The 24,944-nt window shown below is 33.8% G+C and overlaps 1 protein-coding gene across 1 annotated transcript in view; it reads left to right on the top strand.

Moving 5' to 3' along the window:
• Positions 1 to 7,743: 7,743 nt before the first annotated feature.
• LOC128213450 (uncharacterized) overlaps positions 7,744 to 24,944 on the top strand; it is a 59,346-nt gene continuing 42,145 nt past the window's right edge. Inside the window, exons 1-24 of the mRNA XM_052919151.1 lie at positions 7,744 to 7,868; positions 8,025 to 8,199; positions 8,433 to 8,599; positions 8,850 to 9,021; positions 9,819 to 9,979; positions 10,124 to 10,291; positions 11,153 to 11,324; positions 11,615 to 11,796; positions 11,958 to 12,123; positions 12,428 to 12,588; positions 14,050 to 14,217; positions 14,338 to 14,464; positions 15,982 to 16,163; positions 16,554 to 16,728; positions 17,095 to 17,339; positions 17,925 to 18,095; positions 19,186 to 19,315; positions 19,414 to 19,607; positions 20,235 to 20,406; positions 21,573 to 21,817; positions 22,127 to 22,288; positions 22,836 to 22,968; positions 23,906 to 24,096; positions 24,689 to 24,857. Coding sequence (XP_052775111.1) covers positions 7,832 to 7,868; positions 8,025 to 8,199; positions 8,433 to 8,599; positions 8,850 to 9,021; positions 9,819 to 9,979; positions 10,124 to 10,291; positions 11,153 to 11,324; positions 11,615 to 11,796; positions 11,958 to 12,123; positions 12,428 to 12,588; positions 14,050 to 14,217; positions 14,338 to 14,464; positions 15,982 to 16,163; positions 16,554 to 16,728; positions 17,095 to 17,339; positions 17,925 to 18,095; positions 19,186 to 19,315; positions 19,414 to 19,607; positions 20,235 to 20,406; positions 21,573 to 21,817; positions 22,127 to 22,288; positions 22,836 to 22,968; positions 23,906 to 24,096; positions 24,689 to 24,857 — 4,025 coding nt within the window. The 5' untranslated portion in view covers positions 7,744 to 7,831. The remainder of the gene's footprint in view (positions 7,869 to 8,024; positions 8,200 to 8,432; positions 8,600 to 8,849; positions 9,022 to 9,818; positions 9,980 to 10,123; positions 10,292 to 11,152; positions 11,325 to 11,614; positions 11,797 to 11,957; positions 12,124 to 12,427; positions 12,589 to 14,049; positions 14,218 to 14,337; positions 14,465 to 15,981; positions 16,164 to 16,553; positions 16,729 to 17,094; positions 17,340 to 17,924; positions 18,096 to 19,185; positions 19,316 to 19,413; positions 19,608 to 20,234; positions 20,407 to 21,572; positions 21,818 to 22,126; positions 22,289 to 22,835; positions 22,969 to 23,905; positions 24,097 to 24,688; positions 24,858 to 24,944) is intronic.

Raw genomic sequence — 24,944 nt, 5'->3', positions numbered from 1 at the left:
TGTGTTGTAAGCGGTGTGATACATCTGTAAGTCAAATGTTAATGGGTTGTACACAACTATATTAATATTATTTAAGGTTTTGATTCTTTTCTTTTTTATCCAATTGTGTAATCTTGTTTTTAGTCCCTTTAACCCTATAACATTTTCTCTTTATTATAGCCTGATTCAGTGTAGTTTGTTAACTCCAATATTTGATTAAGGACGAATTATTTTAGGGAGGTTTAATTTTTGTATGTTGTCTTGTAACATATTGATCTTTAGGCTTAATGTGACGAGAAGAGTGACAGCAATTTCAGAGAATTATTAGAGAATTATCAAATGTCTTTCTTCCGATCGGATGAAAAAGTACATATCTTAGAAGTATTGATCACAAATGATTACTATCAGCCAAAAAAGATTACTTTTAGCTATCATGTTGAGACAATTAATGGAAAAAAATCAATTAAAAACAATTATCTCTTTTTTCATAGTATATATTTTATGAAGTTATGATAATGTCATATTTTTCTCAAAAATTGAAATACCACAAATAGAAAATCATATGAAATCGTCATCATTGTATGTAACCCCCTCCGACAATGATGTAAAGTGTATCTTTAAAATGAATTTCTCTCAGTTACAGGTTTGCTGTACCTGTGTAAAGTAATATTTATTCATTTTCTCTGATACGTAAATATAATTCAGCGCATAATATACAGGCTCCATTATCACAAACATTGAGGGACAATAACTGTCAAAATGTTTTGATTATTCTGGTGTATAAACAAATTGTTAAGCAATGTTGACAAACAGATACCTAAATGTACCGTAAAATGGTGAATTGTCGTTATACCGTAAGGGTTTTAACATGTGCTCAACCATAGTGTTTCATTCTTTACTAGAATATAAATGTCATATTGAATATAGAAGGAACTTTTCTCAGTGAATGCATTCCAGATTAAGTCACTAACAGACTATATAGTTATGGTTTGCAAATTCCACTTAATAAGGAACATAACAACTTGTTATCTAGATAAGATTCATATTAACACTTACTTAGTGGAATTCGCAAATCATAAGTAGATAACCAGTTGTATAAGTCTATTTATAGATAACAGGAAACACGAATATTATCTAGTTAACCAGTTGTTATGAAACTTACTGAAAGGAATTCCCAAATTATAACTCCATAACTAGTTACTGTTAGAAGCCAGAAGTGCATTTATAGATAAGTGGTAACACGAATCTTATCTAGTAAACCAGTTATTATGTTTCTTAATTAGTGGACTTCGCAAACCATAACTAGATAACTTGTTAGTGTTGTTCAGTTGGTAAAATATGGCAATACTGAGCACTTTCAAGCCTCTTTTTAGTCCTATATCACTGATATTACCTACAATGTTTCGCGATATTTAGTCGATAGCTAGATAAGTATCACGAAAATTAAGTGGTTAACACGAAACAATTCGAAAAACGTTATCAGGTTATCTAACGGCAGTTATGTGCAACCATACTTCTGCATAAGCTATGCACGCGTCATAAAGTTTTCTGGACAAGCTAAGTAATATGCTCATCATACTGATTCAATGTTTGGCATAAGCTTTTGAAACTTACACTTTCAAATGTTGTCATTGGTACTTTTCAGATTACTCTTCGACCGGTACGTCGTTGTTAGATTCGCGTGTTCGTTTATCTGGAGGAACTTCTCAGTTAAACGGTGTTGTGCAAATTAACTCGGGCGGCACTTGGCTTTCTTTATGTAATACTTTTATTTCTACCGAGGCTGTTCCCAAGTTCTGTGAATGGCAGGGATACAGGTATGTCCGTATTACATTACATTGTCTGCAATTCTTAACAAGTTGTGGCAACAAGTGTGGTTAAATATTTAGTACGAGTTTTTATAACATTTATTATATATGACTAGACAAATCAAGGGGAATAGTTTACTTTTTTACAATAGTTATGCGAAAAGCTACAGAAACAAGCTCCACAAGCAGCACAGTGCATACATACTATATATATATAAAAACTAGGTATGTTTATCAAGGATTGTTAGGTACCGCCTTGAAACGGTCAGTAAAATGTAAATTTACTGGGGGTTTAAACCAGTTTAAGTGCACAAACCTCACTCTTATCCAAACAATCCTATATAAAGATAAAACGCAAAAGGTAAAAGTTTGAGTTTGGCGAATTGCATTGAATTTAAAATGTGGCTATAATTTGTGATGTACTCATTTATTTAAGACTTAATATAGAAGTTTACAAAAAAGATATTGACATAAATGAATGTACCCGTAATTATGAAGAAGGTTGTCATTTGATCAAAAATGTAATTACCGTTTTATGCTCGATGACGAGTACATTTTTAGATCAGGTCAGAAAATTACGTAATATATGAAAGGCATTAAAGCAAGGAACGTTTCTATATATAATTATTTATTTGTGTCGGAAAAACATTTTGAAGGCATTTTTATCAGCGTTTGAGTTATCTTTTTATGTAACTTTTCTGCGTACGCCAGCATTTCGCTTATGATTCAATACACGTTCATGTTTTTGATGAAATATTGAGTTTTATCAGTGAAATAACAACAGTGAAGATATCAATTTGAACCTGAAAAGTTGGCATATGCATCATTTAAAATTAAAAAAAATGTTCAATAAGTTTAAATAAAGATATATTTGGAAATTAACAATTTACCATTTATTAGAAAAATGGTTATCCCGGTTTTCAAGCGTTTTCCTGATCTTGAAGCTGAATGTTCGATCATTTGTCTTCAAACCAAACAAATTACAGACGAAAAACAACTGTTCGAACATAAATAGAATGTTATATCATCGTTCAAATGTATTTTGTCGTTGTAATACGTAATACGAACCTCTCGCAAAATTCGCACAACTATTCACCGACATTTTTTTACCACACCCACGCCTCAAAATTTGTCAACAAACTAACGTGGTCATCATCATTACCTGGAAATCGACCAAGCAAAATCTTCAAGCAAAACAGAGTGGTCTTTGAAAGTAAGATGACTTAATATCCATCTATCAAGAAACACACTCTAAAACTAAGAAAAATGTTTCATATCCAATGATCATCTGCAATTGTTTTGCTAACACATTCGACCTTTCAAATGTTCATTAAGTAAAAGGCGGCGTAGTAATTTGGTAATGTATTCATGCCCCGCTAAAAAAATGATGTGTTTTCTTTAAAAAAATTAACATATATGCACCTATAGAACTTCATTGATTACTGCTCGTAAAATATTTGCTCTAAAAAACGAGCGAATAATTAACAATAAAAAATAATAACAGAGAACATTTTCTCAACAAACCGAAATTTAAAATTGACAGCTATTATCTGCTATTATAAAAATAGATTTTGCGTATGGGGCTACCCACGGGTTACGGCGTAAAAAATACCCTTTTTAAAAAAGGGGTAATTTAGAAAATAAATTAAAATACTAATTAAACTCCGGAAATAAGAATAAAAGAAAATATATACAACTATATTTCCAAATTGTTTTTCTACGACATTTGTGAAATAAAAAACGATCTTACACTGAAATAAACAAATATCCTCTATTCTTTAAAGGATTCAGAATAAAATATAAACGTTCGCTTTTTTTCTAGCTTTGTCCAGTTTCATTACGTTGACGGATTTTGCCAGTATGAAATGGACTGTACTCATTCGCCTCGGGCACTTGATGAGTGCATTGTACATGGAGAAATTAGTTATTACGGTTCTTTAATCCACGTCGAATGTATTGGAGGTAAGAATTAACCTAAGTGTTGAGAAGAAAGGGGTTAAAACTTGTTATTTTTGAAGATGCTTTCTAAATATAATCAGTCTTTTACCATTTTGTGCAGAGTGCAGTGGACTTGAACAAATATTTTATGGAACTCTAGACGTTTTACGAACTGATGACGGAATATCATACCATGGAAAGTGTGCATCGTTTGAAGAAGTGTTCGACGTGAGCTTGCTTTGTCAGAACGGTACTTGGGGATACAATTCCTCTTCAAGAACGTGTGGTCCTTTAGGTATTCTTTTACGTGTATATGCATAGTGCATTGGTTTACAATACGATTTGTACCAAAGGTACGCTTAAGGAAAATACTAAAATGCTTTTGATTACGTTTTATTAGACGTAGAAGATATTCGACTCACGGACGGCCCTTCCGGTTACATCGGACGTGTGGAAATCCGAGTTGAAGGTCAATGGGGTACTGTTTGTGGGGCAAACGCAAATTTCAACTCTGCCAGTGTCATCTGCTCAATGCTTGGATATGCGTAAGAAATGTCATAATCTTTATAGTCCTGACCCGTTAAAGTATCATGGATAAAGCTTGGTTACTTACCATAAGTAAACCAAATATACTCATGGGACGTATAATAATACAGATTAACAAAACTGTTTAGGTCTTTATTTTAGAAAGCAAGTTGGTGTCCTAGCTTTTGATGTCGAACTGGTAGTACTAAACCGTACGATTGTCCGGTTAACGCAGTGATTAGCGCACTCATTTTTACCACCAATGCGTCTCGGGTTCGTTTCTCGGCCTGGGTGCGTGTGAATGGGTTTGTTCTCACCAAACCGACAAGTTTGTCCCCCCGGGAACTCCAGTTTCTTCCACAACACATTAACCCATCTCATGTAACATCGTACAAACTAGAGTGTTAAACATAATGTTGTAATAACTGCTTTCAATGATTACGTTTTACCTAAACCTGTGCGATGGTAGACATTGAGTTATGTGTTTAAGGAAATTTGCAATTGTGTAGCAAATTGGTCATATTATGCCGACTTTCCAAAATTGCCATTTTAATTCAATGTCTCAATTCCTTAGATCAAGTCCGGCAGTTGCTAACGGGGAGTCATTTTTTGGCAATGGCAATCTACCGATTTTCATTGACGAGCTTCGCTGTGATCAAAATGCAACTGATTTAAGCAACTGTTCATATTCGAGAGTGATCGAATGTGATTCTGACAACGTGTTGTCTGTATCCTGCAAAAGTAAAGAGTTTTCGATAAAAAATATTTTAACAACATGTTAAAATGGTTAACCAAGCTAAATATTTGATTTCATCTTATTTGTCAATACTTTTTGTACCTAATGATATCACGCATACTAACACAGCGGTATGAATATTTACTCATCGTTCATTTTATCATTATCCATGAACTGGTAAAGTTATATTTGTTAGTATATCTGTATATCACATATTAAGATAGCAGACACAACTCAACCACAAATTCCGGAATTCGACTTTCTGGGGGACTTGCATCGCAAGATGGAATAATCGAGGTATACATGGAGGATGAATGGTTACCACTTTGCTTTGATCATATAAATATCAATGTTGCTCAACACTTTTGCGAATGGCAAGGCTACAGGTATAGTATATGTGTTTATCATATCTAGTGGAAGTTTATCGGATGTGTTGTTTTTAATTTCAATTTCAACCAAACGTGCAATGTTTATAAATGAAATAATTGATATTCACGTGCAGTTACCTCGGTCACAATGTAATGGAAGGCGCGTGCGGGTGGTTTGCAAGATGCGATTCCGAACACACTAAGTTTGACGAATGCAATCAGTTTGGACGAACGCAAACAACGGGAACGTTGCTTCGTTTAGATTGTGGAGGTATACTGTTGAGGGATTTGGCTTGCAATCCGAACAGGCAATTCTGTTTTGTAGTGGTATTTGGTAGTACTAAGAAATCCCACATTATGTCAAAATGATCGGTGAAAAAAAAAATGACTCAGCTGTGTTTCAGCATTTTGAAAAAATCATGTTAAAAAAATACAATTTAAGCTTGTGTTTAGCCATTATATGTATTTCATATAAAGAAAGTCAATGCTGTGTTAAATAAAATAAACATCAATCAATTAATGCGGGTAAAACATAAAACAGTTATGAACGTGATATAGATACTTGAACGACATTTTGATTTCAAATTAAATAGATCACACACTCTAGGTATGAAGGAGAAACAAGCGAATATCAATGAGTTGAATGTGATATTGACAAGTGTGAGGTTAAGCCCATAAACTAGACTCCCCTCGTAGAAGCGATGATATATTTTTTTCCGTCGGTCGGTTGGCAGTAGGCCGAACCTTGTCGGAGTGATAGCAGCTAGGACGCTTGAGCCTTGGTAAAGTAGGTTTGTTATGACCAGCAGATGGCAACTATTTAATTTGAGGTCAGTAGATCAAAGGTCACGGTCGTTGTGACATGGAACAATAAAGGCTTTTCCGATTGATATCTAGAGTATGTTTTTGCCTACGATCCTGTGATGAGCTATTCCCTGTTGTAGCCCCTATTGATATCTAGGTCAACATATCAAAGATCAATGTCACCAGATTGAACACAGTAATGGTCATGTTTCAAAACAGGTATTTAAAAAAGTTCAATAATTAATGACTAATAGATTTTGCTTGAAAGTTGAAAGAAATTAACCATCGCCGTTTCATTATAACCATATTGGTTAACACTACTTCAATTGAACTTTAATTGTATTGCCCATATTCCCAAATTTATATTGCATTTTTAACAATGCTCTGCTGTCGGGAGAACGCACACATGTTTAAATGGGAATTAGTGTTTTACATCTTTCCAGTTTCTTTGACTGTTTCAATTTCATAACCACAGTACGCATGTATTTATTAAAGCGATCCTCTATCTATGATCTGTCTGCGTTGTTTTGTGGCGTTGATTGCCTCTTGTTAAATGAGTGAGTTGCCTCGAACTTGGGCCTCTTAAAGAGATCCTCGTTATACAGTTTCCATTGTATACTGATCTCAAACTTACCTGCCATCGGATATGGTAAGTACTGCAAACACAATACAGACAATAATTTTATTTCAGATAATGACAGTATGTTTCGAATACGACTTTCCAATGGAGCTGGACCTGTAGAAGGAATCGTTCAAGTAAATGTCGCAGATTTGGACGTGAACCAAAACGTGTGGGCGACACTTTGTGGAGACATGTTCGATATTGAAACAGCTACGGCTTTGTGTAAAATGCAAGGACTTCGGTATGACAAACAAGACGTTACATATATACACTAACAGATAGTCTTAAGTTATTAACAGAAATCCTGTGTGTAGCTATTTGAATACAGCATTTCGGTATACTGTTAATGGTCAATTAGCAATAAAACTGTTAGCACAACGATATCATAAAATGTTTTTGAAGATTATATGTCTGCTTCTTATGTAGTATTATTACTCGTATTAATATTGCTAATAATTCAATTTATATACGGAATGTCTCACAGTTTTGCTATTTCTTCATTACCGCTCCTTCTTAAGGAGTTCGATTGTCGTTTCAGGTACACATACCACTCTCGTAGATTATATGACGGCGACGTGACCACTCTGTTTCGAGTCTTGACATGTCCGTCAGACGGAACCCATATTGGGACATGCGATGTACATGGTAATCAATGCATCTCACCTGTACGGGTCGCTAATCTTTTCTGCTCAGGTATGATTTTAGCTATACATATTTGTACCATTGTGCACGTTTATGTGCAATGACCTTTTATTTATATGAAACATAAACACTTGTTGAATCTGCAAACATGTAACGGGTCTCATATTTTGGCTTGTCCCTGTAGTTTTCGTTTTAGTAATTAACAATCGGAAGAAGGTTTTCTTCTGATGCTCTTGTTTAAAATGGATTTTTGTATCAAGTTTATGCGTTTTTTTTCATTAGATTGCGGCACCGCCGGCACCTTCTATGGACAGATCGGATATATTTCGGACAATGGCAAAACTTTCAGTGGGAATTGCGATTACGGAAATAGCAGTTTCGAGGTTCATATGATGTGCAAAGATCGTACATGGCAATACACCGATACGTCACGGACGTGCACTTAGGTACATTTACTTTCGATTGTTTTAATTTTATTGGAATACTTTTGTCTTTTTTCACATTAATAGAACACATCAGTCAAACATTTCTTCTTTATTTAGCAGTATTGTTCATTGCGTGATCAAATTAAGGTCATTAATATAGGGTTTTTTTTGTCAAAGATATTGATGATATACGGTTGGTTGGCGGTGTGAGATCCAGCTTCGGGACGGTGGAAATTAAAGTTGGCGGTAAATGGGGTACCATTTGTGGACGATCGTATGACATCGAGAACTATGCGGACTACAACGTCTCCGAACACGAAGCTAGACAACTTTGCAAAATGCTTGGATTTATGTAGGTCAACATAAATACACGGTTTATTTTTTTCTGCTTTGGAATTGGCGCCCAATTCGTCGTCGGTTACACTATTCTCATTTAATTCAAAGAGTTACAGCATATTTCACTGAATAAAGTATTAAAATTTATACATTCACCCGAAAGATAGGATTGAAATCACCATTACATGAATACCAGTAAAGTGTGTTCAATACTTTTTCAAAATAGCTGTGTGATTTTTTTTAATTTAGGAATGACAACGTGAATTTCAAAATAGGAACACACTTTATGAAGGTAGACCGGCCGGTCTTTATCGACAAACTAAAATGCCCGGAAAATGCTACTCATATTGACAACTGTACATACAGTCGCGTTCCGGAGTGTTATCATGATGACTTGGTCGCTCTTTATTGCGATGGTGAGTATCAATTTGCAAGTTTTATTTCTCTTATACATACCCTATGGTTACTTTCCATTTTTGAACATACGTGTCTAGACTTAATATCATAATATTTGCAATAATTTAACGGAGTCATTTCTGCTACCGACAGTGTCTACCATCTGACAATGTCTACCATCTGACAGTGTCTGACGTTCTGAATATGATCTGAAATTAACTACATTGTATTCTAAACGTTTTAGATTGATGTTAAATGTTGTTAATTCAGGAAGCGATATATCAACTCGTCTTACGGGAGAGAGTAGTCCTTATAATGGAGAGGTTGAACTATATGGTTGGTCAACAGATTCAGGTGGAACAAATAATAGCTGGACGAAAGTTTGTGGGCAGTCTTTCAATAACCATTTGGCAACTTTAGCCTGCACAAGTTTAGGACTTCGGTAAAATTGTTTTATATAAGCTCATTTAAAAGGAATCTTTGGGCGTTCTTTAATATGCACTTAAAAAAATACAAACTAAATGTATACTTTGTTTCTTTTTTCAATGTTTAATTTTCTAAACCAATCATGTAAAATAAAACAGTTTATTAAGCAGTCATCGACAAATCTCTTTGATTTTTCTTATCACAATTCTAAATTAAGACCGTCACCAACGTTCAAGCATCATAGTGAAAATAAAATTCACAAAATAGCTGATATTCTATAACAACGACTTGAACCATTGATTGTTACTCAAATATCATTATAGATTTTGAATGAAAATTTCAAATGACAGTAAGCCCATCAGTGTGTCTAAAAATTGCCGAATAATTGTTTATTTCACTTCACCACTTTAGACAAATGGGCATGTGTTGGAACGCGCGTGTGATGCTTCTGTAGTCCGACAAAACATAAGATTTGTGATCAAATCGATTCGGTACATCTTAAACAAGCGTTTGAGTTTCATTCTCAACTTTTGATGAACGCACACACACACACACACACACACTCACACACACACACACACTTTATAATAAGACATCATCGTGGTGAATATAAAACATTATCAGCTATATTATTTTTGTCATCAGCAAGTTATTAGTTATCTCATATGGAAAATGGTCTAGTTAGGAGTTTCGTTAAATATAAAGCATAAGTAACATTCAAATGTTTTACTTTTTGCACAATAATACGTTTATAGATTATATCGACATTTTTGATTTATTTCTTCTTTGAAAGAATAAAAAAATACATTTCAGTTTGACGAGCAGCAGAAAAATGCTGTTTAACGATTTGGAAGGATTTCTACTTGAAATACAATGTCATGGACACGAAACTAGCTTGCAAGAATGTGATTTTAGGGCATGTGCTGAAGTCACAGACCATAGTCCCTTAACAGCAGTCCACTTGACATGTTCGGGTATATAATAGCCAACTCATTACATTGCTGTCAATATAATGATACACTATTTCATTGCGTTGGGAAGGCAGTTTAACAAACATATATGTTAATGTCATTGAAAGATTATGGTTTATTTATCTCTGAATCTTTTAATATTTTTAGAATGCGGACTTCCATCGAATTTTTATGGCGAAGTATTAAACGTATCAACAGATGGTCGAATCATGCATGGACAATGTTCTAGTGGAGATACATGGTTCCCGGTTGAAATGGAATGCATAAATGGATCATGGACTTACACACAGTCTTCTCTGATCTGTGATAAAATCGGTAAGTTTAACGATACCCTTTTCCGTTATTCGTTTGATAAATTCGATGCATTTACAAATTAGTTCATGCTCTAATTGTGTTGGGTGCAAACCTGTGCGTTCAGCTCTTCCATGTCAAACCTGCGTTTTTAACTAATGATACATACTGAATATATAGATGGCTCAGCCAGGTAACCGTCCCAAGCCCGTAAGTTTGTAATCTCTGAAAAAGACTGGTGGGACCTATACTTGCATGAATATTTAAACAGAATGATGTGAATGGTGTTTTTAAAAGTACTGGTGGAGAGGACGTCATACTTTCATTTCCATTCTCTAACTATAGTTTTTTTTTTCATCCAATCTTAACAATATTTATGCAAAAAAGCTACAGAAACAAGCTCGGTTGCAAAAAAAGTGTAAACATAAACCGGTCTAGTGGCACTGGGTAAACGCCAAAGACATAGAACATAAAATCACAAACAAGAAACATAGAAGAACAGCATACAACTACACAAACAGTACAGTACATACTTACTATATATAAAAATAATTATGTTTATCAAGAATTGTTAGGTGTTTTACAATGTTTATTGATGTTTCATAGCATATTTCGACTAAGTTCGGTCAACAGACAGACTAAAATATTCACACTAAACATTTTCAAAATTTACCAAATTCACATTTCAAGAAGCGCTAGATCCCAGCAGGCGACATATTCACTGCGCGGAATTCTGCTTATGCTTCTGATGTACTACATACTTCGGATACTCTCTTTCAAACCTTTTGGACCTTTCTTCCAGAATGTACCCATTCGTAACGCGGAAGTTGTTACCTGAGTAGTTCTGTATTCATGGTGCGTATAAGTTTTTACTTTATTTTTCAGGAATCGATGACATAAGGCTCGTAGATGGAATGGACGCATACTCTGGACGAGTGGAGATTTTGATAGATGGAGTTTGGGGAACTCTATGTGGCTCATCATTTGATTCAACTACTTGGGATGTAGTTTTCGCTGTAAATGTAGCAAGCACTTTGTGTAACATGGCCCTTAATACGTATGTGTTTGTATTTTGCTATATTAATTGAATGTTTGATATAACCGTTTAACATTTATATATATATTGAATTAGCATTGAAATAGTAAGCAATTTGATATAAGAGACTAGACGTGCTAAATATAGTATGTTTTTGACATTAAAACATTAATTTTAAAACACACACACACACGCACGCACGCACGCACGCACACACACACACACACACATCGATTAATGGGCTGTTATTTGAGGAGGCAACATGACGTCATTGAAACACAAAAATACTATTTTCCTTGATTGCCTTGTAGAACGGAGTATGGATCACGTTATTGGAGCTCGGCGTTTTACAATACTGAATTCGGCCCAGGGAACGGACCTGTATTTATTGACAAGATTCGTTGTCCTTTATCTGGAACCCACATAGATAATTGCACATATTCTAGGGTTTCACACTGCGATAAACATAACATATTATCGGTTTCTTGTGAAGGTATGACAATACGCTGCTAGATACTGACAAAGCATTGCAGTTATTTTTGAATTTTCTGTCTCTAAGATATATTGAATTAGCGTTTTCAACAATCTATATTTAAAAACACACACTAAATAAACAGTCCTGAATATACGATTGTGTTTTATTCTAACATTCAGAGTCAAACAACGTTGTGCCCGTCTTGGAAGATGTCCGTCTTGTCAGCGGAAATAGTGTTTACGATGGGATTCCGGAGGTATTCGTAAGCGGAGGATGGTGGGCGGTAATGCCAAACAAAATCAATGAAGAATTTGCAACAGTTGTTTGTACTATGTTGGGGAAAAAGTAAGTTATACATGTACGGTGATATACATGTATATTGGTTCCAACTTGTAAAACGAGTATTATTCTTATTTGATTAATCATAACATCTTATAGTTTCAATATTCAACCAATACTGGAATACGACTTTAAGAGCAAAACTGAATAGTCTTAATTACTTCTCATTAAACTTAATTTGATACTACACAACATTTAATAAAATTGCTTTTTCTAATTCCATTGTTTACAAATCTAGAGGGAATATATTGTATTTTACGTATACAGGATGTGTTATTCATATAAGGAAATGTTTGTATTGTGCTTGCAGCTTCACTGCCTTAATGCAAGAGGATGGTGAAATAGAAGCACCTCTCTTCGGAATAACCCCCGTATGCACTGGATTGGAGAGACACGTTAATGAATGCGGCGTTGTGCCTGGTTATAATTCCTACGTGCAATACAACACATCGATCCACGTTTTATGTACTGGTAAGTAGCCAATGATTTCTTATGTTTGTTTACTATTTAATGATGTAAACTATGAAGCATGCATTGATACTGGCTTTAAAAATAAATAAAATAAAAACTATGGTATCTGAAATTTGAGAATTATTTTATAACCTATTAAGCTTTCCTGATTCTTTTTTATATATGCCATGCTTTTTTATTTAGCGTAAGTTTCAATTTTTAAAAGCTAGGTATGAGGTTGAAATAATAAACATAACTATATTCTAACGAAATTATAAATTCTGAAATTAATAAAGAAAAATATGTTCTAAAGTATACTTTTTACATGTTGTATTATTCATTTACCTTCATAAATGAAGTTTTCTTTGGTTTACTTTATTTTTGATATCATGTTATCTAAGAATATCAACCCTAAGGCATGACTTAACATGTCTCAAACACAGAAGCCATGTCCATTAAGCTACGGCAGTTGGGTGAAATGAGGTATGCATCATACTACACGGACCATATCTGTTCATGCCACAAGATATATATTTGTCCCACGAACACTTACCCTACCTACGACCGATTACGGTCGATACAAAGTAAAAATGCACCGTAGAAAATCATGACAAGGGAGGATGTTAAAAAATGTCCTACTACCAGTCAAAAAACTACATCTGCAAGTCTGACGACTTGTAAACAAATCAGTAGTAAATGCTATTTTGAAGGATCTTCGACTAAACCAACGACTACTCGTACGACCACGGTAATGTTCCAAAGACAATTAGTCACAGGTCGTTACCCGCGAATGTTGAATATCGCAAAAGACCTTGCATCAGCTACTTAAGATCGATCTACCATAATGACCTCGAAGACTATTCTTGTGATTATATGCTTCGTATATATGGCTGGGCCTCTTTCTAGACTTAACCTCAGTAGTCCACAATTACCATGCCATTTATTTAAATACGTTCATTAGATTGAAACGTTAATGTGAATTTAAAAGCAAACCGAATAGTTTAAACAAGATATTGGTGAGAAACCAAGGGGAATAGGTAATTATAGATCATTACGCAGACAATGGAAATGTGTTGCCTCACTTTACCTACATCCCAATACATATAGGTTTATCAGTTACTGTTCTGAAACTAACTATGGAAAATTCATCAGACACTCAACAATTTGAGGCCCTTCAGAAAATCTTTTGGATTCTATGTGTATTGCATGTGAACAGAATTCTAAAAAAGTAAAGTCACGCTTTTCGCGCTAACAGTCAGTCAGCTTTCAGCGTTTTCATTGTTTAATGTCGTACATGGGATAAAACTATTACAATTTCTGAATATCTATACATTTAGCGCATGGATTCTGAGTTGAAGCAGAACGTTTAATAATAAGATTTAAAAAGAATCACATATAATGTTTATTTTTGGCACAGATATGTGACTTTGAATAGTTATTAATAAAAGCTTCAAACTTTTCTTCATGTTTCATTTCAACCAGAATGCGGCAAACTCGACACGTTTGATGGACATGTTCGGGAGTACAACATCAGTTCAAGAGAAGTAGAGTTAATTTGTGGCGCGTTGTGTCCCCATCCTGACTATATGACAAGTACATGTCAAGGTGATGGCGTTTGGACCACAGTTTCTAACTGTTCAGTTAATTGTGGTGAGTGTTTTTCGTGAATTGTTGATTTAATATTTTGCTACGTACTTCAAGAATGTACTTCGTTGCTGTTTAACAAGTTACAAACACAAAGTAATGTCGTAAATGCACAATAAATTCAAGGCAACAAGGCAGAGCTTCAGAATGTCATATCTGGAAGCGTGATATTATCAATAAGTGGTGTACCAGGGACCTTATGCGGTGATGGTTTTACAGCTGAAAACGCAGTGGTTATGTGTAGCCAGTATAGGTAGGTATTAGGATTATTATCTAGCAATAACAGATATATAAGTCGATAATAAGTAAACGATAAATTCAAAAATCTTTCATTTTGAAATAATACACGGATTTTTATACTTATCTGAAAACGATATTTAAAGACACGCATGAATACAACATTTGTTTGGTATCGGGGCGAATTTAAAACTATATTATCCGAAGCATAACTTCAAAAGTCATAGAGCTATTGACTTCGAGCTTCATTAAAAGATATATATATATATAAGCAGAAGTACATATTAAGGATCTAGGTTTTTTTTAAAGTTATTGCCATTTGTTCATGTTGTACTTAATTTTCGTCCGGACCATTACTCAAATAAGAGTTCATGACTTTAAATATGAACACTATTATCTTATTGAGGAAAAGTGCAGTGCATTAGCACCATGTCGGGGCGCGTTTATAGTTTTCAACGATAGCCTTGTTTGAAAGATCAGCAAGATTAAAACTTCGGCCTGAGGCTGATTAGTTGAGTTCGGATTTTTTTCTAAACATAATATACACATACATCCCCTAATAAAAACATCGTGATTCTTCAGAGCAGCTTTCAACTGGTACTCAGCGAACCAAAAAAGAGCATTCATAACCCATGTCTTGAATGATCAAATTTCAAAATCAAATTTCAAATCAAATCAAATCAAATCAAATTTTTATTTTCAGTCGGTATGACATAACAGAGAAAACATTAGCTATGAATAGCTATTGACAGATTACATATATATATATATATATATATATATATATATATATATATATATATATATATTATTACAAGCATATATCTATATAAAATATTTAAGTATTAAAAGATTGAATCTAATTAAGAATTAGCACATTATTAAGACAAAATATAGATATCACATACTAATACATATATGTACATATAAAATATTAAAATATGTAAGAAATTGTACCTAACTAAAAGTAAATTAGCACATGATTTAGACAAAAATACAGATATCACATACAGTATACATATTTAAAAACTGTGATGCTGGCGCTAATCTTGACCGTAGTCTAAAAAGATCTTAAGATGAAAAATTATAAAAAAACTGAGAGGAAAAAATAGCACAAGTGTGCGTGTCTTAAAAGGATACTAAAACACATATCAGCTTGAATCAGATTCAAGATGACCTGATTAGCACCAGCCTCTCAGAAGTTGCAGCAAACATAGATAGAATTATTAATCTATTAGGAGAGAATATGTATTTTTCCTGTCCTAGCTTGAACATGTTTGGTTTGAGATATTGTTTATCAATAAACTTAGCGGGTTCAGGGATGTGTTTATATGTCAATATCGGGAGAAAAGGTGATAATATACGCTCAAAATGCATCATTTAAGACTTGCATTGTAACAAATTTCTTGAGGGCACATGTAAAAAGGTGGCGCCACAAATCTACGCCTGAACTAGCGTTAATACCTAGATCCACCCATGAATAAAAACTTTTTTTTTTAATTGATTTTTTTATTTATTTTGCTCATATTTAAGATGGCATCAACAAGAATCGCATTTCGTTGCTGAAAATGTTGACATCAATGAATCGTCATTGGTTGACACCGTTTACAACTTTGCATTTCATTGCAAAGGGACGGAAACCAATTTGTTTCAATGTGTGGCAATGCAGCTTTCATCGTGCAAACAAAACAGTGTAGTGGTACAGTGTTTCACAGGTAAATTTGTCTGGATTGTTTTATACAGAACATTAAGGCATACTATGTTCACTTTAAGGTACATTTATGTTGTTCGGCTATGCTGAAAAAAAGGTTATGAGGCTGTTTGTGTATACAGTGATCCCCTTACATTTTATTTCAAACAAATACAAAAATAAGTTATAAATAAAGTTGTTTTATATATATATGCTAAGAGATATTTAAGAAGAACGATTATTTACTTTTTAAGTAAAATAATATTTTCATTTTGAAATTGAGCAACTCTGTTATTGTATCAGTATTGCCAGTATAAAATATATAATTGTGTAGTTTCTAAAGCAAGTAGGTTGATCGATATATTTAAAAGTTTTGATTTTTAAGTAAGAAAATGTATTGTTCGTCATGTTTTAGACGCCGATGCAACAAACTGTAATTCGAATATAATGGATGTAAGATTGAGTGGTGGTAGCGGTCCTTTGGATGGAAGGCTTGAAGTGTTTTCCGTCGGTGAATGGGGAGTAGTTGATCAACGACTCTTCACTAAAACTAATGACGGGCAATTGGTTTGCTCTGCATTCAACTCCTCGTAAGTTTATTATGTATTATCACGGAATAAATACGAGATCATAATGCATAATACGATTTAGTTTTGTTTTGTATTCTCATCACTGTCATTTCCCCCGAAAGATGACTTCCTCATAAAAATGGACTTGCGATTAATATTACGCAATAAAAAGAAATAGAATCACATTTGCACGTTCTTTATTTTTAAATTATGTTAGAATTGTATCGATCATTTAAATGTTTTTAGCGGCTAAAGAACCTTCACATCGTATATATGTTACGAATTTAGCAGACACAGACGAAATCAGGATATTTTTTTAGGGTTAAGTCTGTCCATATACCAACTACGGAAACTATTTCAGTTGTTAAAATTTACAAAATATTGCAGATTTTCTGGGTTACTGTACCAGTATATATCCACGGAAGAGAGAGTGCCATTGTTATTTGGTCGCATGCTGACTTGTACCGATCTCTTGGATAATTGTGTTATCGAACCATACTCTGATAATCTGCTCGGATTCGGGTCTTGTGGTCAGGAGTTTATCTACAATTATACATATATGGATGGTCAATTATATCGAGTTTTAAACGATGTCCATGAGAATGTTGATTCCGTACATCTTTTTTGCACAGGTAAGTGTAACGTGACATTTTCATGGAAAAGGTTCTTAAAGAGATGCTATTATTGCAATAAGCACGATGTAGAATTATCATGAAATGATCTTTAACAGTATCAACACGAAATTTATATATATATATTAATAATTGTTGTTGGCATTCCAACAATAATTGGAAGTGTTTATTATGGCCTCCAGCAATGTAAATAAGGAGCTCTGTGTTTTGCAAGAAGTGGTGTATCAACGAGCCAAATAGTTATCTGTTGGGGGCAATGTCACTAGTTCATATGAGACCCTGCTTTTTGGAAGCATTACCCAAGCTATGTTTTAATGTGTATCAAAATCAGAAGGTCAGGAATCTCCCGCTGTCTTAAGTACACTATATCACTATATGCCCACCCCCTGCCAACTATGGCCAGGTGTAAAGCTTTCGCTCTTTCCTTCATAAAAGAGTCGCGACATTGGCAGCCCTTAGCTATCCCATTGCTGTAAAACTTAGGGTAAAAAGGCATCGATATATATAAATGAGGCTTTGTTTAGAGAAGTATAAAGGTGTGTCTATGATAGAAAGAGTTGTTTTTTGTTGTTGTTTTTTTTTAAGATTGTGGTATTCCGGATATAAATGGTGGACATATTGTATCATATGAGTCTTCAACCAAGACTCTTACAATATCTTGCGGATTAGTATGTGCAGGACCTGAAGTTTTGGTGGACATTATTTGTTTGGGAAATGCCTCTTGGTCAGATCATGTCGATTGCTACAATTTGTGCGGTAATACGTTTATTTTGTGTTTGTTTTAATCATGAATCACACATGAAACATTATTTTTTTATTTAACAAAAATGGTAACTCTTTAAGTTTGTTTATGTTATTTCCTGGTACTCACATGTAGAATATACAGTCATTATTCCTTTGATGTTATTGTGTTGTGTTTAATGTCATCTGTTTGTTTTCGTTCACAATTTATTCCAAATTATAAACCCTGTCCTATAAGATTTCCACAAGCATTATAAATACATCGGACCATAACATGATATGTTTTTATCAGTTTTGAGTGCGTACCCAAACTTATATCTTATATATTTTAAATTATGGTAACGATAAAACTTAAAGTTTCCGTATTCATATTAACCTGGCCCCAAATATTTTTACAACAAGTTACTGATAAAACAAAGTGTACCAAACCCGTGTATAATAAAACGAAATGACAGTAAGCTAACATGTAAATTTGTGTTATGTAGTTGTATATAGGCATCTATAATGTTTGTATTGTCCAGTTATGTGTAAACTTGAGTAATGTTTTTGCTACTATCAAAAGGCTGAGTATAATGGTAATAGTTTTTGTAAATTCAACACCGTATGCTGATGTGTAGGATTCGAAGAGAAAAACGTCTTATATTAGACGAAAAATTGAAAAGGAATATCCGAAGCCACCCCGATTGAATTAACCTAAATCGTATAACGGTTCGTTAGCACACTTTGCTTGGCTTTTTAAGTATTTGCGCTGAAATGTATACGTATATTAGAATATTCACCCTATCTGAATAGCATATTATCTTGCCAAAATATCGGAGAAGTTTCAACAAAACGGCATCAAAACACAATTTAAAACAACGAAAAATGAAAATAGAAGAAATCCTCTGAACTTGTAGTTAGTCAATGGATTATAGGAAAGGATTCCAACGTAAACAAAGATTACGCTTAATTGGACCTTAAAATTAGGTTACCCTCAGGATTGAAAGCAACTTTCAAATGAATTGATGGCAATTTAAGACGTCCAGAACGAACAGTTGTGCAGTAATTTGCTTATTTTACTATGGAATTAAAATATAAATGAAATTTAAATGTGTTATATTTTTAGAATCGGTTAACTCTGTTGGATTGCTGAACACATGGGCTGGCCATGTGATTATGACCATTGATGGCGTAACCGGTGTGCTCTGTGCCGACAACTTCGATGCAAACGCTCTCAGTGTTTCCTGTAAAAATTCGTGAGTAATATACTCAGTTAGAACGCACAATGCTTGCCCGTGATGCCAGAAACAATGCTCTGAAATATTAAAGTATATGAATTATGTTTTCTTTACAGATGGCATGATTACCCAACAACTCGATCTTTTAGCGTTCAACAAGTTGCAATAGAGCAATCAGATATAGTTTCCACGATTTTTAACTACAGTTTTAAATGTTCCGGATCAGAATTATCTTTACTGGAATGTACTTATACGAGATCAGCCAAATGCACCGGCGGAAGTGTGTATGTTAAATGTATCCAAGAACAAGGTATGAACGCTTATTTTTTAAATTATATGTTTTGCTAATTAGCTTTTGTCGTATCTGTCTTTAGTGCTGACACAAGTGTATACACTCAGCAAACATTCTACAACAACTTTTAACAACTATTTCAAGCTACTTTTTTCCGTATGGAACAAAACTTTATATAGACATACAGTGTTGTTTTATTCGGATATATTAAATTAACAATCCTTTATCAAATGCAAAGAGCACTTTGTTGGTTATATGACATATTAATACAAAGGTAATTGTAGGGTACTCCCGCTTTTATGGATTGTTACACCAAACCTCGAATTAACATATAGTTGTGATTACTGCAGTTAACGCAGTCGAGACCTTGATATCTTGTTATTAACACACTGTGACATATATGAGAAAGGAAACAATGCATTTATTAAGTTAGCAGAAACACATGTGTGCCTTATGTACTTCTGTAAACAAGCTGGGCCGACAGACTTACAAGAATACCAAACTATAAGAATTTAAGGCATCCACATTAAATCGGTCTATACATTCTACAAAAAGTCATTTTATAAGGCGAAATATACATGGCACGAAACAACAAAAGAACACCGGCAATTCTGAAAAAAATGAGGTTTCATTTTCTTTTTGCAGATTTTTGGGTTGATATAGCTAAATTGACTCCAATGGGTGTGCGTCTTTTTGGCGGAAATTCCCCATATGAAGGTCGACTTCAAGTGCAAGCTGGCGGACTTTGGGGAAGTGTAGACGGTCAGGCTTTTAACGAATGGGAAGGAGAATTCGTATGTTCCTCTTTGAAAAAAAGGTGAACCGAATTTTAACTATTGTAGTAGTTTATAAAAAAACCGGATGAATTCATGAAAAATATCTTAATGAATCCAATCCAAGTGAAACTGGATTTCAATTTCAAATCCTGTTTTGACTTTTAGACAACCTCATGATGAAAATTGCGTTATTCTTCTTAAAAATTGCTCAAGTTCTGCCCCGTCGAGCATACTTTGTCACACCTTAATTTATCGGAAGTAATTAGGTTCAAATGCACAACTTTTAAGGTTTGAATATCAATGTTCAAAATGGTGACTGAGGTTAAAGAATCAATGTTCAAAATGGTGACTGTCAGTGAAAAGGTAAAAACGAATTATTCAATTTTTGAAAAATGCTAAAACTAAAAGACATACTGAATATATAAATTAATGTGGGTTTAAAAACAAAAACAACCGTTTCAATAGTTTTACAAGCGGGTATTACGCAAATATAGCAATACTTTATTATTAACAATTCTTTAAAAAATAATAATACAAAACGTATGCATTAAAACTTTTGGACTCTGAAATCATTTAATATTTCCAAAACAGGACAAACTGAGATGCAAATAAACTGTTGAGCGATTTGAAATAAATTTACTCGGAGGACATTCCTTAATATCTTTATATATTCGGTCCAATCAAAATTTGGTACACAGTGTATATGAATTTCGGGTAATGGGTAAGTTGTTTAGTTTCCTCTAAATGTCATGAAGTTTATCAGTTTATAAGCAAAAGCAACATTTGGCAATGACAGATCTTGATTCGACAAAATAAAGTTCTAAATAAGGTGTAACAAAATATTGCGTGTCGCGAATATCCTGAAACTGATGACAATCGCACTCATCTAGCGTCAATTTTAATAAATAATTAAAAGCATCAGTCTATAAAAGGTTGCTTTCAATGCTATGCTTTTACGGAATCGGAAACGACAGAAGCGTGATATAAAAATCAGAATAAACATCTAAATTTAAGAAAAACCTTTGTTACATATTAATTGACCAAAGGCACTCGTGGTTCAAATTAAAAATGATTTATCAGATATCAACCCTTTGTCATAGCCTTATCAGAAATTATAAATTATTTTCAGATTAAATACATTCAAAAAAAAGTTTGATATTGTTGTTACTTACAATATGAAAAAGCTATTTACCGAACTTTTTTTCAGATTGACCAGTTTCGTAAGCGTGATCACTGAAAACAAGACAGAACTTGTTCACTTCACGGATATGTCATGTGTTGGACCAGATAATAACTTCTATTTAAGCTACTGTAAAGTTACGCCATATCAACTTCGGGATTACTTCGAATATTTCATTGACCTTGAGCAGCATGTGTATCAAAATGGAATACAATTTGCTTTGCTAAATAATCAATTAAATAAAACAAACGACGTATCCATAATTTGCACAGGTATGGTTCTAATATTTTTGGGAATATATTTGAATCATATGGCGTTTTTTGTCTTACTACTTTACTATAATTTTATTTATACTCTTATTTTCTGATAGTTGACCACGACTGCATGCTAAGGTAATGCAAGGCGGTGAACATTTTCTGTTCCTAAACTTTGATTTTATTATTACAGAATTTGACATTTCATATTTACTCTTCTTGTTCATATTATGAAACTTTTTCCACTACAGTTTAAGCATAACACCTTGGCATGTTTCGCATTTTGCTCTACTGTAAATAATATGCTCATATATATCTGCCATTAAGATTGTGGACTACCAAGCATTATTGGTGGCAAAATTGACGCTTACGACTTCTCGACTAATACTCTTACTGTGGATTGCGGACTCATCTGCACCGGGAATTTATTCCTTGAGTGTTTTGATAATGGAAGTTGGTCTGACATCGCAAACTGCTCATCTTTCTGTGGTAAGTGTTATTTTTGAAGCAAATACTTATGAACGATAGCAGTTGTTTGAGTATATGCATAGTAAGTATAAAAAACAATTATTTATGTTATTGTCTTCAAATCTTTGTTTGTTTGTCGATTTTACAAAGAATTGTCTGTTTCATAAATAATATACCAAAACCATACACTCATCTAGTTCTAACGCTTCACTTTACTTGTGTCATGACAAATATTGCGGTCTAATAAAAATTGCGCTTGGACACACGTTGAGATCCCATGTAACAGGCTTTTTTTCTTTCGAATCAAAATTATTTATTTTTCATTTCTATTAATATTTTTTCGCCAATTTATTATTTTTTCCAACAGTGTACAGGACAAATTTCAATACCTTCTAATTGACCACGTTTTCACCTTAAGCCAATATCTTTAAATAATTCTATACAGAAAGTCAAAATACTGAAATTCGAACTTTCGAGAATATATAGAAAAATAAAGCAACTTGGAAAAAAGAGGGTTAGAGATTCTGGTGAATGTACTGTCTAACATGTGTCGTTGTGTGGATTTCAGGCACTCAGAACAACATAGATCTGCTTCATTTCACCTTTGGAGAAGTGATTGTCAGAAAAGATGACATACCTGGAACATTGTGTGGAGATGGTTTTGATTTAAATGACGCCTCTGTGATTTGTAGAAATAAAGGGTATTAATTATAGTTCCCATAGACATGAACATTGCTATGTCAATATGGAATAAAAAATATAAAATGAAATACACCAGAACGCACCGTTTCAGACTGATAAAAGCACAAAGGTTCTGGATTAGATGACCCTCGAATCCTCAAACGATATTTAAACCTTGTATTCAACGGTCTCGTGGCTAGGACTTACGTCAAAAGGGCGCGCCCAGATGGTGCGCCCCTCTAACTCCAAACCCTGGCTCCCGCCCCTGTTACCAATATATTGCTTACGTGCTGCCACATAGCTATGCCTATCTAGTGTTTAAGTCATAGCTTATATAGACTTTGGGTTAATGTATTTGAAAATAGTTAAGATTTGTCGTTGATGATTGACTATTTTTACTCATTGTAAAATTTCAGACACATCATTTTAAGAAATGTTGTTTTTTTATTTCATTAAAAAAATGTTCATGCTTTTTGAAGTTATAAGTTAGATTACATTTTACACGTGGGTATGTATAAGTCACATCCGTTGATCAAATTTTTAAATGCCTATTATTATTTACTTGAATACCATTTGAGAAAATCATACGTAGCTACGATCTCATTGAATACCTGTATATTGAATAGAGCGAAAAGAACGCGAGAAAGGTTGATATATTCCAAAATCGATTGCTAATTTTAATATACTCACTGACTTCATTTATATATGACGATAAAGATTTATAGATGCATTTTGATAACTGTTACTTAAATACGCGTAGCAGTTTTAAGAGCAGGTGGAGAACAAAGGGCGGTAAATCTCCTTATAAAAAGTTGCTTTCTATTAAAAAGGCGTTTTTGGAATGTTTCTGACGGTTTCATTAATAATTTTAAATTGATCTGCTTTGATTTTATTTGAATATTTATATGTATCTGTTAATCATTTAATGTCTCTAAATGTTAAATTGAAACTCTACAGGATCGACAACGGTATCGCTGATGTACAATTTAATGCCGAGATGGTTGATGTCAACTCCTCGGTAGTTGTACAAACAACATACAATGTGGACTTCCAGTGCAACGGCATGGAATATTCCCTGCTGGAATGCTCGTATCGTACACTAGATCGCTGTGATTCAAATGCTGTTTATGTATCCTGCATTGGCAACCGTAAGTATTTCTTAGAACCTATTACAATTTGAATAGGTAAAAGTATCGCTATCGTTGTCCAGCGTAATCTTTTTGCTACGTGGCAAATAAAAGCCACCAGCTGATATGAATTGTTCAAATGTTATAAATAATACAATGAAATATAAGGGACAAGCAGAGTAGTCCAAAAATGGAATAAAAGCCCTGTTAAGTGGCACAAGACAAGGAGCCAAACGGCACTAAACGAGAGACACAAACGTACACACACAACATACACACTTATTTACAACACAAACACATCGCATCGATAGAGATGAGATTACTGATTTAAAATACTTCTCGTTCTCAGTTCGATGAAATTAATTTACATTGTTTGCTTCACATTAAAACCATTTAAACCACGTATATAGTTAGTGTAAACGGGAAAGAATGGGTATTCTGTGTTCTTAATTTCTGATTTTTGTTCATTTATAAGTACATGTATAAGTGTTCTCAAAATACGCTCTTTTATAATGTAGATTTAAAAGGTTTACCAAACTGGATGAGAAAAAAAAATGAAATTTGTCACAATGTAGTCTATTGAAACATTTTAGTACGTTTATATATTTCTTAGCTTCCGGATCCAGTTATTACCTCTCAGATGCAAGGCTAGTTGACGGCTTCAGTCCCTACAGTGGTCGGTTGGAAGTATATACAATGGATACATGGGCAACTGTTGTCGATTTTTCAGTTTCCTTCACTAAAGAATTGGGGAACATGTTTTGTTCACATTTTTCTCTAAGGTATGTACACCAACTATCACGTTATGTTCTATCCAAAATGCACATTCTACACAAACCGTAAGAAAATGTGTATGTTTTACATTATCA

The sequence above is a fragment of the Mya arenaria genome, chromosome 13 (assembly GCF_026914265.1).
Source record: "Mya arenaria isolate MELC-2E11 chromosome 13, ASM2691426v1".
Classification (NCBI taxonomy): Eukaryota; Metazoa; Mollusca; class Bivalvia; order Myida; family Myidae; genus Mya; species Mya arenaria.
The sequence above is the reverse complement of the archived record's forward strand: the minus strand, read 5'-3'. Positions and strand labels throughout refer to the sequence as shown.